A 15,059-nucleotide genomic window follows, 5' to 3' on the forward strand; every position below is an offset into this window, starting at 1 on the left:
CGAGTCAAGTAACAGAAGATTAGGTCAACCAATTTAACAAAGCAAGAGAAAAGGAACGGTTGAAAACGGCTTCAACGCTTATCCATTAAGCATCATTATCTCCCGCTCTTAACATGCAGAAAAATCACTAAAAAATAGGAACTAATCACTAAATATCACATATAACAGAAATAGCAAACAGGAAGAAAACTGCTAGTACCAGGTTTGATGACGAACCAAATCTACCAATGAAAGGGTTGAAAAAAAATATGGCTATTGGCTTATCTTTCTTGTACATGTTAGTAAGCAGAACACGAACCCGATTCCTAAATAAATAGCAACGGAAATATTCTCCAATTAATTACAACACATGAGCATAATATAAAAGTGAGCCTTACCATAGTTCCAGTGTCACCCTTATCTACACTATCATCCTTGCATGATGTCATGTTTTAGAAAAAAAGAGCTGGAATAACAACTGTGACCTTGTAATAGAACTAGCATAAAGAGAAGATACTTATTTGCAAACCAATAAGTTCCTAAGATAAATAACGTTAAATTTCCTACATGTGGGGAGATGAAAAAAATTGTCAAAGGTAAAATGGTTACACATGGTTTCATTTCAGATGGAAATAGCGAAACCTAAATCCTTCGCAGCAGTATTGAGATACTCAATAGGCAATCCATTTGAAAGCCGGCTGTGAGCTTCCCATGTTAAGCATTTTTCTACGTCAGCTTTCCAGTCAATAAGATCCAAATTGAAGTACTGATTATGGATGCCATTCTTTTGTGGCAGTTTAGGACCAGAACTAATGGAACTAGTAAGCAAAATGTCACGAAGAACAGAAATGCTCAGAGCTCGGACATGTGCACTGGGATGAGAAAGGCATCTGATTGTAGCCGGTAGGCGACACTGCATGTGTATTATGCACAAAGATATTGGTCAGCAGTTCTATTTAATTACAAAACAAGCACACAAGTTATTTGTTTCGAACTTAATTTCTTTTCTCAAATCAAATAGAGCATTTTTGCATAAAGTCATTGCCGATTAAAAATTTAGAATAATATTAAAATAATTTCAGCATAGGTTTTGTTGTCCATTTTTGTCATGGAATAATTACACAGGCCTCTCTTTAAGTTAGCTACATAGTGGTAATTCCACTTAGACTTTGTTTATTTAAGAAACTACAACTACTTCCTTGTAAGTCCCTTGATTTGTTAACTATTATTAGTATGGTTTACATATGTATGAAAAAAGGGAGGTATGTGTAATACTTATAAGAATAAGGGGTGTCTATGCTTTATGAAAAAAGGGAGGTATGTGTAATACTTATAAAATAAGAGATGTATGTTTAATTTTCAAATAAAGCAGGGTCTAGGTGCCATTACCTACCACTAATCTCGGGACATTAGAGTAATCATCCCTTTCATTATTGTTTCAATGTATCTTTAGTATTTTATTGATTGTGCCTACAAAATATGTGTTCATGTAAAAATTAACCTCTAAAAAAATGCAGGTATAATTTAGGATCAGATTTTCAAAGTTCAACTGAAAAATATTCATTCAGTTTAGGCCAGCTCAAATTAGAAGTTCAAATGAGGGAAGTTTGCTTACCTTTAACAGGTTCGAAAGGCCATCTGCAACTGCAAGTCCAGATTCTCCCAACTCAATCACTGGCTGAACTGCTTTAGCCATTGCTTCCAATAGCTGGCCAGTTGTACCAAAACATAAAATATGAATATCATTAAAGCTTAAGCATAAATCTGAAAATATATTAAATACTAAATCCTACTTTACAGTACCAAAAATCATTGTTCAATGAGTTATAACTAAGACTTGGTTTATGCCAGTGGCAATTTCTTTAGGTCAATAGTTTGAAAGTTTCGAATCAAAAGGCTACAAAAGGAAGTATTTGTGCTATAGTTGAGCAAAAATTCCACACTTGGTTCCATGAATTTATTTCCTTATATGCTTCCCACAAATGGTCTTGAATGTAGCATAAAATTTCATTTTTGGTATTTTAACTCTGGTATTTTAACTATGGGTAAAAAAACATTGCCTGCTTCAAAGTGTATATGCAGGAGTGTGTGTGTCTATATGTGTGCCAAAGAATGATAAGAAGGATTTATCTCAAAATAATTGGTATTCCTATATGTTCATCAAAGAGAATTAAATTTACAAATTTCAAGTTAAATAGTTCAAGGAGTCAAATTAAAATTGAATGACAAGTAGTCAGTAAATTTTAAAATAGAAACATTACTATCTGTTTCTTGTTTTGAAAAACAGTCTTTATTACCACGTGGTCATGAATTGAAGACAGTTTTCTGGTTGAAAGACATTGAAAGTACATGGAAAAGTTGATGTTTTAACATGTTACCTTTAGCTGTGGTAAAGTGCAAGCTTCTCCATCCACCAGCATTCCATCTGTGGCTCGTAGTAGTAGATCTGATGCACTTGCCACGATTACTAATGATTCTAAATTATCATGATTCCTCATTAGTTCAACTATCAATTTCACGATCCGCTGATTGATTTTCCAAATCTTCTGACCTAGATCATCATCTTCGGCAATCCATGGATGCAATTCTTTCTCAGCCTGACAAGTAATAAGCACAGGGAAGTAAAATGAAATGTTTTAATTTGAAGAAAATATCAGGAAAAAGAAGCTAGCTGATTTGGACATAATTAGATGAGATCTAAGTTAGATATTTAAACTTTCTAAACATTAAGAGTCATGTCTCAGGTACAGAAATGAGAATTCAAAGTTTCTGTAATGTGTCCCAAAAAATAGCGTTCAATTATCTGAAAGAGAATTTTCCAAAAAATGGTTGATAGACTGTATTTAGATAAAAATCTTATTTCCTTTTTGTCAGAAACCTTGGCACAGATCTAAGTTACAATCCAATGAAAAGGAAAAAGATTGAATGAAAAAAAAAAAGTGAAAAAAAAAGAACTTCTGGTTTTTAACAATTTGGGGAAGGGAAGTCAAATAAACAAAATAGATGTCCGAGTCAACAGCCAAAGTCATTATTCATGCAACATTTCATAAAAAGACAAAAATAAACCTGAAAAACAACTGCTGTAGCTGCTTTCATTGGGGATGCAGATACAACCTTGCATAATGCATCAACAACCTGCATTGGATTAAATCACAAAATGGTTAATAATGATCATTTTTCAGTGGAAAATAGGAATATAATTGAGGTATTTGAATTCACACAAATATATGGCATACACATACAAATTTATAACTTCTGACAGAAATGTAGTTGAGAAAATTGAGTTTTGTGCTGCACACTAATGTGTTATTTGTAGCATATAATCATTAGTCAATCAAGGAGAAGATCACTAGTTCATTTTTGCAGACAGACGTCAACTATGTATTTACACATGCTAAAACCAACAAGAATTATAATTAGGTTGAGCAAGTGTTACAAATAATAGCATGTGTCAGGTTACTAAATTGCGTGAGTGCTTGAGACAGTTTGTGATCAGCGCCTATGATTCTCTCTGTTTTTTCTTTATCTCTTAACAGAATCAAAGGGAAAACAGGAAAAATGAAATATGAAAAATTTTAATGGCAACTCAATCAGTGGAAATAGTAGACACTCTTCACATTAGATGTTACTTTCAGAATTTTTATATGCTCAAAAGCTATAGAGGATATTGTTGTAAATCTCTGATTGATGCTGCTTATAATTCAGCAATTGATTCTCTCTCATAATTATTGGATATTTTCATAGTTAAGCTAAATAATATTTAGTAGATAATTATGCCGATACTGTACAGATTTATCCTTTCCCAGTTACTGGTTTTAGGATTATAAATAGATGTACAAATTCTGTAAATGAATTATCTGGCAATGATACATTCTTTTCTCATTTGGTACAAAATGGTTTGTAACTTTCATAGATGATTGTACTTGGGTCACTTGGATTATACTTAATGAAGGATAAATCTGAAGTCACTAAGTTAGTTTCCAACTTCCATTGCATAATTTGGAAAAACAATTAAACGTCTCATCACTGATAATGGGCATGAGTATGTGAACCAAAGTCTAACCCAATTTTTCTAGGAAAAGGGCATTGTTTATGAATTGACTTGTGTTGATACCTATTAAGAAACTTGGGCCTAACTCACACCCAAAAGTTAGTTCATAAGAAGAGGGCTGCCCTAGCCCTTATAAGGAGTATTTTGGCTCTATTCCTAACTAATGTGGGACATCTTAATTATAATTTAGCAATTGATTCTCTCATAATTATTGGATATTTCCATAATTAGGCCAAAGAATATTTTGTAGATAATTACGCCAATACTGTGCAGATGTATTTTTTCCCAGTTACGGGTTTTAGGATGATTTTTCCCTATAAATAGATGTACAAATTCTGTAAACAAATTATCACGCAATAATACATTTTTTTCTCATCTGCTCTGTTGTCAACTGATATATCTTGATAATTGATAACAGAAGATTGTTCTAGGATGTTGCTTTTTACTATTGAATGTTCATTATTTGGCTTGAGCACAATGGTTTACCTTGAATGACAAGTATAGATATTTAGTTGTTTAAAAATTAAATATATTACACTTCTTGTTTAAAGGATGTTACATGCGCAGTTATCTCTCCCAAGGGATTAATTTCAATTATTTAGATTTTGGAGTCTGATTTTCTTCATGTGTTGCTGTTTAATCTATTTTGTCTTACATTTGTCTACCTATTCTGGAGGCAATATTACTATACTACTATGAATTCAAATTATCATTAGTCTCTATCACCAGAAGCTTTAAGAATCTAATGTCTATGGTAAACAAGAATTAAGCTATTCCATTTGTGTTACAGATTAAAAGCATGCTTAAGTCTAGCGTTGGGAAGAAAAGAGGATAAGTAATGATTCACCACTGAAAAAAACACAAAGAAAAGAGGATAACAGTTGTAGAAGTATAATATATGCAATAGTACCTGTCTCCATCCCTGTTGAGCAGAAGTGCTTTCTGCAAAAAGTTGAGTCTCAGGAGATGCAATCAACTTGTGCCATAGTAGTGACACTACAGAGAAACATAACTCTTGCTTCTCTGCCAGCATGGATCTCAGAAAAATTTGGGCACTGCAATTAAATCCTATATGCCTATCCATTGTTAGGAAGTTGGCTAGATCAGAAGCATCCAATGGGAGAGTTGTGGCATCTTTTCCAAAGGTACATCCTGATGCTTCATTTGAATATGAAGTTCTCTTAGATTTTTGACTCTGTAATGAGGGAGCTGAATCCTCAGAAGGTGAGACAGATGTCTGCCCAGGGAAGCTATTACTTTCATATAGATTCTGTCTTTTAACACTATGACAGGGGTCTTTACAAATACGAGTATTAATCAAGGTTGCTCTCAATGGCTCTGCCTTGTTAACTATGGATGCAACAGCTTTGCTGTGAATATCTATGAGGTTGTACAATGAGGATGCCCTAGAGTGAATTTCATCATCCCATTTGCAACGCATCAAAACAGACAGAGCACGCATGCAAGCTTTTGACCTCCTAAATAGCTCAGAAATATGTGCAGCCACCATAGCTGCTGCAACAATTTCATTTGAGCTGTAACTCCATGAGGTACCAACAGAAGATGGCTTCAATGAAAATAATGCCTCTAAAATTGCTAAAATTCTGTGAGTATGACGTATTGCTGAATCTATGCCATTCTGCAACTCATGGGAGGATCCATCTACTTTGACAGGCTTGGCTTTATCTTGTACAGTATTGGGGATTGAGTGATTGTCCCCCTGTGAGACCAGAGGGAACAGCTGAAGCTCACAGGCAAGAGCACAAACAGCAGCCAGAACATAAGAATCAAATGCTGCTACAGGACCTTGTTTCTTCGTTTTCCTATATTTTGTGTGTCTCTGGCTTTCAGAAACTGCTTGCAAATCCTCAATAATTTCTTCCACTGAATAATTATCTTCACCTCTTGGTTTCTTGCTTCCATTGAATTGGACTTCATGACTAACACAAACAGTTAAGATAACAAATAGCAGACGCGAAGCAAGCTCAAGAGATGCATGTGATTCTAAGAAAAGCGAATGCACCATGGTACGAAGTTCTGCCACCGCAAGGTTTTTGGAGGCAGACCCCATGCCATAGTATCTTGTTTTCCGTTTTTGGTCATTAATGGACTCAGCTGGAAATGTCCTCTGAAGTATAGCTTCCACTGTGGCAACAAATATTTTCATGAGACATGCTTCAGATGGACTTCCACGAGGAAGATATTCTAGAACCTTGAGTAGGGGTATGTACAAATTCCATGAGAGTATGGGAGGTTGAAGTGGTGTAGCAACTACAATTTCTGGAAGATCAACAGCCAAGGAATTTAAGGGAATCAGGCCATAGGCAGCTTCCCAAATGGTACAAATTCTCCATTCAACCTCTGGTCCATGGGCACAAAGCATTGATGCAATACCTTGGGCTGTAGCATCAATAGTGGCTTCAGCTGCAGCAGCTTCAATCTGATCAACAAATTTATATCATGGATCTTCAGCATGAATAAAGAATCAACTCCACAATACCATACAAAATGAGAAAAAAAGAAAGGTAACTTAAGTGGTAGAGTACCTGTTTTCTGTTGGAAGAAATATAGCCACCCAAAGGTTCATGTTGAACTTCTACACCATCAACTTGTCTTAGCGGAGGAAAAAGTAATGCAGGCTGAGAAAGTACACGAAAAAGCAGAGCAGCTGCAGCATCTGCTGCTACACCAGCTTTCATAGACATTGCAGTCCCTATGGCACGCAAGAAGTGAAAATGCATCCAGTTTCTAGGAAGCTGTATTAACAGAGAAAGGGGAAAAAACTGAATCAGTCAATTGGTTTTTAAGCTTTTGAGAGATTTTTGTGGTTGAAAACACCAAAATGCACAACAGTATATGCATACACACACATACATTGTATACTGCATCTATTCAGAAGCTATGAATAAGCATGAAAAACTAAAACATATTATGTACAAACTGTTGGTTTTGCCTCATCAAGGGTGTTAAGATGTATTACTATTCTGTTACTTCTAGCAGATTTGGTGAGTTAGTCAGTTAGGTTGTTAGCTTAGGGTTAACACTGCTAACCATTAATCCTCTTGTACATAAACATTGTACAACTCATTAGTCAATGAAAACACATTATTCAGATTCAAGTTGGTATTATAGCATTATGATCCAATTAGTCGCTGTTTTTAGTTTTTGGTTAGTTTCATGGCCTCTTATGGGATTGTTCATCAAAAATCTGGTCCTCATACTCCTCAACAAAATGAGGTTGTTGAACATAAAACAGACATCCTCAGGTCTTTGGTTCCACCTATTTTGTTTACAATGTAAGTCCTATGTTATACAAACTCTACTTACTCCCACAAATGTGTCTTTCTCAATTATATTCAATCTCAAAAAGGGCACGGGCACAAGTGTTACCCTCCTGAACTTCATCTTTATTTTATATCCTATGATGTTTCCTTTTTTGAATGTGACATGTTTTATAATTTCATGTCTTCTTCTGAGTCCTCAAATGATTCCTTCCAAATCTCTGTTTATTTTTCTACTCTTGAGAAGTCTACAGTATCATCTGCTTCACTTTCAACTCGCTCATAGCAAGTTTATCAATGTAGACAGTTTTCCTTGGCTCCACCATCAACAAATGACCTCCTTACTACTGACCCACCTGCAGGGCCACATCATCTACCCCCACCAAACCTCACTTAATGAGTCAAACCTTCCCATTGCAATTTGTAAAAGTATATGTTCTCATAATCCTTCTTCTCACTATGTTAATATGATTAGGTTATGACTGTTAGCTAGGGAATACCTTTAGTATACACCGTAAATAGAAAGTAGAACTTTTGTACTGTACTCTTGTACTACACAATCTCACTATAATCCAGCCTCTCATTTTTCTACAAATAATACAGCGATGCAAGGTGGTAGACAAATATGTAATCATCAATTTTTATATAATTTATATTTGAACAATTATATTAATATGTGAAACTAAAGATAAGACCAAATTGCAACCTGAATTGCTAAATTGTTGGACTTGATTGAAGGATTTCATTTGGCAACTAAATTAAAAATACAAGTGATAAATATCTGGCAGAAGAACAGAGATTCAACCATCAAAATGAACAAATGAATTGACCTTTGAATTCATATTTGAGATTTTTCTTTTCTCACACAATGATGAATTTCTAACTTTATTTAGAACTCATTCAGAAGTGCTTTATTAAACCTTTATTAAACCTGTAATGATGAAATCTTGGTTTATACATCAATGCTATCATCACAAAACTGTACAAAAATTAGGTTCCATTTAACTAGTGCCTTAGGGGAGCACCAAATGCTTCTAATTACTAAAGAAAGCAAGTATTTAATGGTTTTTGTGTCTTTGATATAATAAATATTTTTATTCAACTTAGCATTTGCATAAAGATTATACAGCTTACCCTTATTCCACAAGCATAGTCTTCCGCAGCTCGAAGAAGCTCTACAAGCTGCACAGCAGCATCAAGTGCATCTGGAGCCCATGATGGAGGAGCTTCTAAAAGTCCAAGAAGAAGTCTTTGAGTTGCACTAGGTGTTGCAATGGCATAATATCTACATAATTCATGCATATGAATTTTTTCAGGCTAATGCACACCAAGAACAACAAAATAACTAGAAAGGTATTGAGTTCATAATAACCTATGAAATAAACGTGCATATGGTTCTAGAGCTGGTAATCCAGCAACAAGATGCTCGTCTAAAGCTGTTGCTGGAGGAGGAAGTAGTAGTGCAGGGACAGCAGCGGCTGTCAAAGTAGCAGTCTCATAACGAGCAACTTCATCATCACAAACACTCAATATAACACCAGCACCATTAGCAACAGCCCATCTCGGAGTTGAAGGCATGAGTTGAGGATGTTTCCCAGAACCACGTGAAGAAACTAAGATGAAAAATAAATTCAATTAAGAAAAAATCTTCTTTAATATAAATCCTGCTTTTATAGAATCAAAATATTGATGGCTTTTGATATTGCTGTTCAATGGAAAATTGGAAATGAAGGAATCAAATTCCTACAGTGTACTAAGTAGGTTCAAATAAGGTTTCACTAGATTTATCTTAAAAATTACAAAAGTGGGAAGAAAAAAAAATTTATTTTAAGTGTCATGACTCAATTACACACAAAAATAAGCAGTAAAAAGAAATGAAAACTCCAAAATATTCAAAAAATCATATTAACAGAAGTACAAAGTCAGAAAACTTGACTTCAATTATATAAGGATAACATACCAGTTGTAGGTGGCTTGAGTTCTCCTGCAGCATATTTACCCATTACACCACTGCACCTGTCAATGCATGGGAATTTCCACTGATTTCAGCAAAAATTTAATTGGAGCCAAGAGGAAACAAAATAAATAAACACTTGATTCAATCATATTGATGTAATCAAACATTTTGTACTCAGATTACAAGAGAATCAAACCAAAAGAATTAGATAAATCATAGTTTGTAGGTTGCTCTAATATATCCAACTGACAAAAAAAAAGAATGATATTGCAGACCCCAGAATTTCTGAGACATTGACAAAGTACTATAACCAAACTCAGAATTGGAGACATTGACACCAATAAACCATGGTTCAAAACTGAAAAACCGTGAATTGTTGTATATTTTGGTCTCAAAAAAAAATTTATGAGCCAAGAAATACAATTGCCTGTGAGTTTGAACCTTGAACTGAAACAGCCTAGACTATGAAAACGCCTAGAACCTGCAGGCAGAGCTAAAATATACATGTCACATGATTAAAAATCATCTACTTAAACTAATAGAAGAAGCAAAGCATATGTGACTTTGTAGATGTAGCCAAAAATACTCACCACCGGAAATAGTCACTTCTAATGCCCAAAGGTGCAGCCAGTAATATATCAGTAATCCAAGGGGACAAGAGCCTTATTGGTTTCTTCTCTTGCTGCATCATAGAATTATGGCCAGACTCCCCATCTACATAATCACTAGTCATTGCATGGCTGCTACTACTGCTTCCTTCTGTTTCATGATATTGTCTTTCTATTTTGTATATGGGCCGGTTATAATGAGTTAAAATACGCAAAATTTCTCCACATGCCAGAGCCCATTGTTCTGAGTATTCATTCTGCAAAATTAGACAGAGTAATGAAAAGCTTGACGGAACATTTTCTGCAGATGCTTAAGCTGATTAAATGATATGCTTAAAATAAATTAGAAACCAAAAGTCAAAACAATTTTATAAAGTAAATAATTTCTGTCTGCATTTCACATACTATAAACTTATTTTTGTATGAATTTGAATTATATACAAGGAAAAACAAAATATTAGCCAAGGGATTATACCTCACTTTTTGGGCAGACTAAAGAAATGAAAGAAGCAAATGGAGGACTAGTCTTATCATAGACCAGCGTACCATCAATAATACATGAAATAATTGGATGTACAACTGCATGCCCATGCTCTGAATGATGAAGAACCAGTACCGCTGGATGTACATGTGAATGCATAAAGAAGTCATTAAGAAATAAATTATTATTGAGTAAATCATAATTTAAACAGATATAGTATAATATAAATACCCAAGACATCATCAAAGAGGAGCATTTCTTTCGATGGATAACGGTTCCGAATCAACTGTCAAAGATATACAGACCAGTGAGTGATGTTTGATACAAACTCTTGGATTTCATAAGTCAAAACAGAATTTTTTAGTTGAATCTAAGGAAATAATTTGTAGGTATTTCTAAACCAATTTTCAATGTTTATCTTTAAATATAGTTGCATTTTTCATACCTCAGCAATATCATTAGGAAATTGTTCTGATGTAAATTGACCGATGTACTCAACATATGCCGCAATTTGATCCTAAGAAAAATCAGAAATATATGTCATAACAATCAAGTAAATGGAAAAAAAATGTGCAACATAAAACTTCATCCATGTAGGTTTGGAAACATATATCCAGTTACAAATGACTAAATCTCTGCTGCTATCTGACTAGTATGATATATAAAGAATGAAAGGAAAAAGAATGTAACACATTATTATTCATTATCTTAAGGGACAGAGCATTCAAAACAACCTTTTAGGAGTAGTGGTACTAAAGTTAGGGTAACAAAGGCAAATAAAAACCCTTAAATGAGAGAAATCTGATGGCATTGTGTAGTCTGTACATTCCAGTAAATCAAGGTTCTATAGATTAGTGCACTCATCTGTCACATATTAAGTCTCAAAAGTATAACAACTGCTTAATAACTAAATTAGCATCCCAAAACTTTTATCAAATGACATCCTTTAACACATGAAAAGATTCAATATTCCCCTACCAATGGTTTTTTATGGTTAGTTGAAGGCTGTCATGTCTAATTGGGTAAACCTTCGGTGCACAGAGCACTATTCTCTTTAGAAAGATTTCAATCAACAGATAATAAAATATTAAAAGTCTAAATCTGTATATTTAAAGCCTCAATAGAAAATCAAAACGTTATCAGCTACTTCTCAAAGATTATTCATGGAGAGTTTTCTTTCCAAGTAAACAAAAGGGCTTCAAATTTCTTCCTTTCTTCTACATTAACTGCTCATTTCTATAAGTTTAATATGAAACGTTATAACACTATATAGTATTAGTAGAAATATAATTAAGGTTTAAGTAAGTTTTTGGTCTTCATATTTTCTCAAGATTTTTATTTTAATTCCTGAAAAAGAAAATTGGTTTTAGTCCCTTATATTTCTAAATTTAATGTTTAGTCCTCATTGATGATGTAGCGAACTAAGAGGTTATCATGTGCCATTTTTTGTGCCACATGTCAACTATTTTAGGTCATATTATCACTAGGGAGTAGGGATAAAAGCATTGAATTTTGAAAAATTAGGGACTTAAATCAAAATTTACAAAAATATAGGAACGAAAAACATATTTTAGCCTACAATTATTAATATTATTACTGCTATTATTTGAATATACATAAGTAGAACAGATATTACTATAATTACAAGATGAAAAGTCATTCAATGCACACTAGTTACAATATATTATTATCTTTGTAAATAATAACAAGGAACCTTTCTTTGTTGATCATCTGATGGGGGAGGCCAGAACAACGAGGAAAACTGAAGGCGGTCAATCCACCTTTCACTGGAAGCAGCCATTGAAGCAGAAATCTACTTTTAAGTTTTTCCTTTCTGCTTCTGATATCAAAACCAACAACCCAAAATCCAGCCAAAACCGGCTACCAATCAAGAATTAAAATATCGTAATTCAACATTCCCTGTTTAGCATGCCCACATATTTTCACCTTAGTATCCATCGACAAGGATTGGTGCACTAAAATAAAATTTTACCAAATAGGAATAATAAAAGAAATTAATCAAAGACATTACAAACTAATGCATCTATCAGAAAATTATAGCTTTTAGCTATAGTAAGTTACTTTATGAGGCTTAAACCTCTGCACTTGAAAATGTTGAAACGTGAAGTTGATTTCTAAAAATATTTCGTAAATTTTTTATCTAATAGACAACAAATAAGCCAAACACATTTTTGTATTTTCATTTTCTAAAAATAAAAAACAAGATGTCAAAACAAGCATGTTTTCCAAATCTTAAAAATATGAAAATGAAAATTATTTTCAGAGAAAAAAAAAAGAAATGAAAATAGAAAATAGAAAATATGTTATTAAACCAAACAGGTCGTAAGTTTCTTTCCACCATAAAACCCAGAAGAACTGAGAAAAGTCTAAATTAATTGCTTAAATAAAGAAAATCAGAACGATATAAACCCCAAACAGAGCTATAACAATTCTGGAAAACCAAAAGAAAAAAATGAGAGTGAAATTTTCTCCTAGAATCATTCAATTTTCTTCACGATCAAACAAGCTCACTTAATTTTCGAAAAAAAAGCACAAAAAGTAAAATAGGAACTAGCACCAAAATATCTAAAAACAACTCAGATTCACCAGAGATTACAAAATTCAGAAAAAAATAAAATAAAATTAAACACACTTCATTAATCAACACAAACACCAACAACAAAACATGAAAACAAGATAGAATAAGAAAAACAAATGTATCAAAAAATTGCATAACAATAATTAGAAAATAAACTGCGTACCTGACTATTTGTATATAGAACAGAACTGATTTCAAAACAGGAAACTCTGATTTAGATGGCGAAACGATGCAGCTGCCAAAATGAGATTTTCCCTCTTTGATGTAAATAATAATAAAAACAATAATAATTCATGAAAGAAAAATATATAAAAGCGGTGATGGTTGCTTATGGTGACAGACACTGAGAAAAGAAGAGAAAGAAAGGGAAGGGAAGAGAAGGGAAGGGAACGGAAGATCTTTTGGAGTTTTGAGAAGCTTAGATTGTGAGCATACGTGGCAATGATATTTTCCTCTCACCGCTTAGCCCAGTGTTTGCCACGTCATGTTTGTAGACACTGTCATCCACATACATGCATACATGTATATGGATGTATTTAATGCTAATATAAATACGCATCGGTCACATCATCCCATAGGTGGGCGTCATAATTGTCCTTTAAACACGGTTCAGTTAAAAATATGTAAGAATTTTGATTCCGGAAGGAATGTATAAATATGGTAATAACAATAACAGAAATGTTTATTTTTCAACATTTTAAATAATTTTATTTTGATATATTATTATAAATATTTTATGTTATCATATAAAATATAATTTAAATATTTTTTTGAATTAATTATTACAAAATTTTAATATTTTATTAATATAATAATTTATGGTTAGATGATTATACTATTAATATGTTTTAATTTTTTTCAAATAATATATTTTTAAAAAAAATTGTATTTGAAAAATGTGTGAATAATATCATTACATATTAAGTTCGAGGGATAAGAATAATATAATTGTAATAATAACTTAAAAATTAGTGGAAGTTTTTTGTTTGTAAGGAAAGATACAAGAGAAGGAACAGTTGGACGTAAAATATTAAAGATTGATTTATTTTTATTAAAAAGATTTATATTTCATCTTCAACCGTATTTGGAATTTTTGTAGAAATTAAAATATATAGCAATGACTTTCAAAATTTCCCTTTTACAACTTTTACTTTTGTATTTAACTTCTGTATATGTTTTAAATTTATTTGTCGTATAAAATCGTTTTATTCAATTTTCATGGTTTGCAATATTTCAGTTACATTTTTACTAAAATTAATTACTTTTAATTTAGTTTATATACTTTCCTATTACTTCATTTATTTTTTAATTTAACAAGAGTATAATTAACGAAACTGACAACAAAATGTTAAAAATAATCATACATGTATAAATTAAATTAAAAATAATCTCACGGATAAGGAAACAAATTATTTTAACATGAAATTACGGAAATAACCGAAACATGTTGAGTTCGTAATATTTTATATATTGGTTGTTCCAATTGGAATAAAATATTACTTTATGGAGCATTGGTGGCTGAGTGTGCACGCTTTGACTTTTTCCAGAGTAACACGAGTTGTTCTCATATAATTATAACTGTTTGTGTTACTCAAAATTAATTTCTCTTAATGCTGTATATATTTTTAATGTGAATTTTGGGGTTGAAATTAATTTAAGTTTATATTTCAATTATGTTTAATGATTTAAAATTAATTTTATCTAATATATTTTTAATACAAATAGACATGTAATTCCATGAAATTATTATAAAACAATTTTCACTCACAAATTTAAATATAGTGTATTAAGATAACGAAATAAAATTTTATAACATGTTAAAAATTTCTAAAATTTTTATTAATAATAATTTTAATAAAATAATTATTAAATTTATAAAATCAACTTTAATCTTTAGAGCCGAAGTTAAATAACTAAGAGTAATAAATTTATTAAAAATTAAATATTCATCACTTTAAAATATAAAAAGTAATAAATATTATATTTTTAAATAAAAAATAATATATTTAAACATTTAAACTCAACTTTAAAAATCAAAATTTTAATTTATAGCGACACGTGTATAATTGAGTGGTTGATATTCTGAGGAAATATCTGGTGGGG

The 15,059-nt window shown here is 32.1% G+C and overlaps 1 protein-coding gene across 9 annotated transcripts; it reads right to left on the bottom strand.

Annotated features, from left to right (window-relative positions):
• Window positions 1-210: 210 nt before the first annotated feature.
• Window positions 211-13,371, bottom strand: LOC113867300 (protein GIGANTEA-like). Of its 9 annotated transcripts, none has more exons than XM_027502534.1 (15): window positions 13,120-13,371; window positions 12,072-12,277; window positions 10,803-10,874; window positions 10,589-10,643; window positions 10,352-10,494; window positions 9,859-10,133; window positions 9,272-9,327; window positions 8,684-8,924; window positions 8,446-8,596; window positions 6,577-6,786; window positions 4,941-6,470; window positions 3,046-3,114; window positions 2,358-2,576; window positions 1,595-1,687; window positions 211-892 (listed from the first exon to the last, which is right to left on the bottom strand). In XM_027502534.1, the coding sequence occupies exons 2-15, from the start codon at window positions 12,156-12,158 to the stop codon at window positions 602-604; spliced, it is 3,492 nt and encodes a 1,163-aa protein (XP_027358335.1). In that variant the 5' UTR covers window positions 12,159-12,277; window positions 13,120-13,371; the 3' UTR covers window positions 211-601. The 9 variants fall into 9 exon arrangements, 6 of the variants coding, with proteins under 6 accessions (XP_027358335.1, XP_027358338.1, XP_027358337.1 ...); XM_027502537.1 differs by having other exon boundaries at window positions 10,423-10,494; window positions 12,072-12,197; window positions 13,120-13,344; XM_027502536.1 differs by having other exon boundaries at window positions 12,072-12,238; window positions 13,120-13,344.
• Between the last annotated feature and the right edge of the window lie 1,688 nt (window positions 13,372-15,059).

The sequence above is a fragment of the Abrus precatorius genome, unplaced genomic scaffold (assembly GCF_003935025.1).
Source record: "Abrus precatorius isolate BTA unplaced genomic scaffold, Abrus_2018 Scaffold5, whole genome shotgun sequence".
Lineage (NCBI taxonomy): Eukaryota > Viridiplantae > Streptophyta > Magnoliopsida > Fabales > Fabaceae > Abrus > Abrus precatorius.

Coding starts and splice junctions, on each gene's coding strand:
- LOC113867300 (XM_027502534.1), bottom strand. CDS start 12,158: ATGGCTGCTTCCAGTGAAAGGTGGATTGACCGCCTTCAGTTTTCCTCG. Junction 8,597..8,683: donor TATGCACGTTTATTTCATAG/GTTATTATGAAC, acceptor TGAATTATGTAG/ATATTATGCCATTGCAACAC. Junction 1,688..2,357: donor GCACTTTACCACAGCTAAAG/GTAACATGTTAA, acceptor ACAACTGGCCAG/CTATTGGAAGCAATGGCTAA.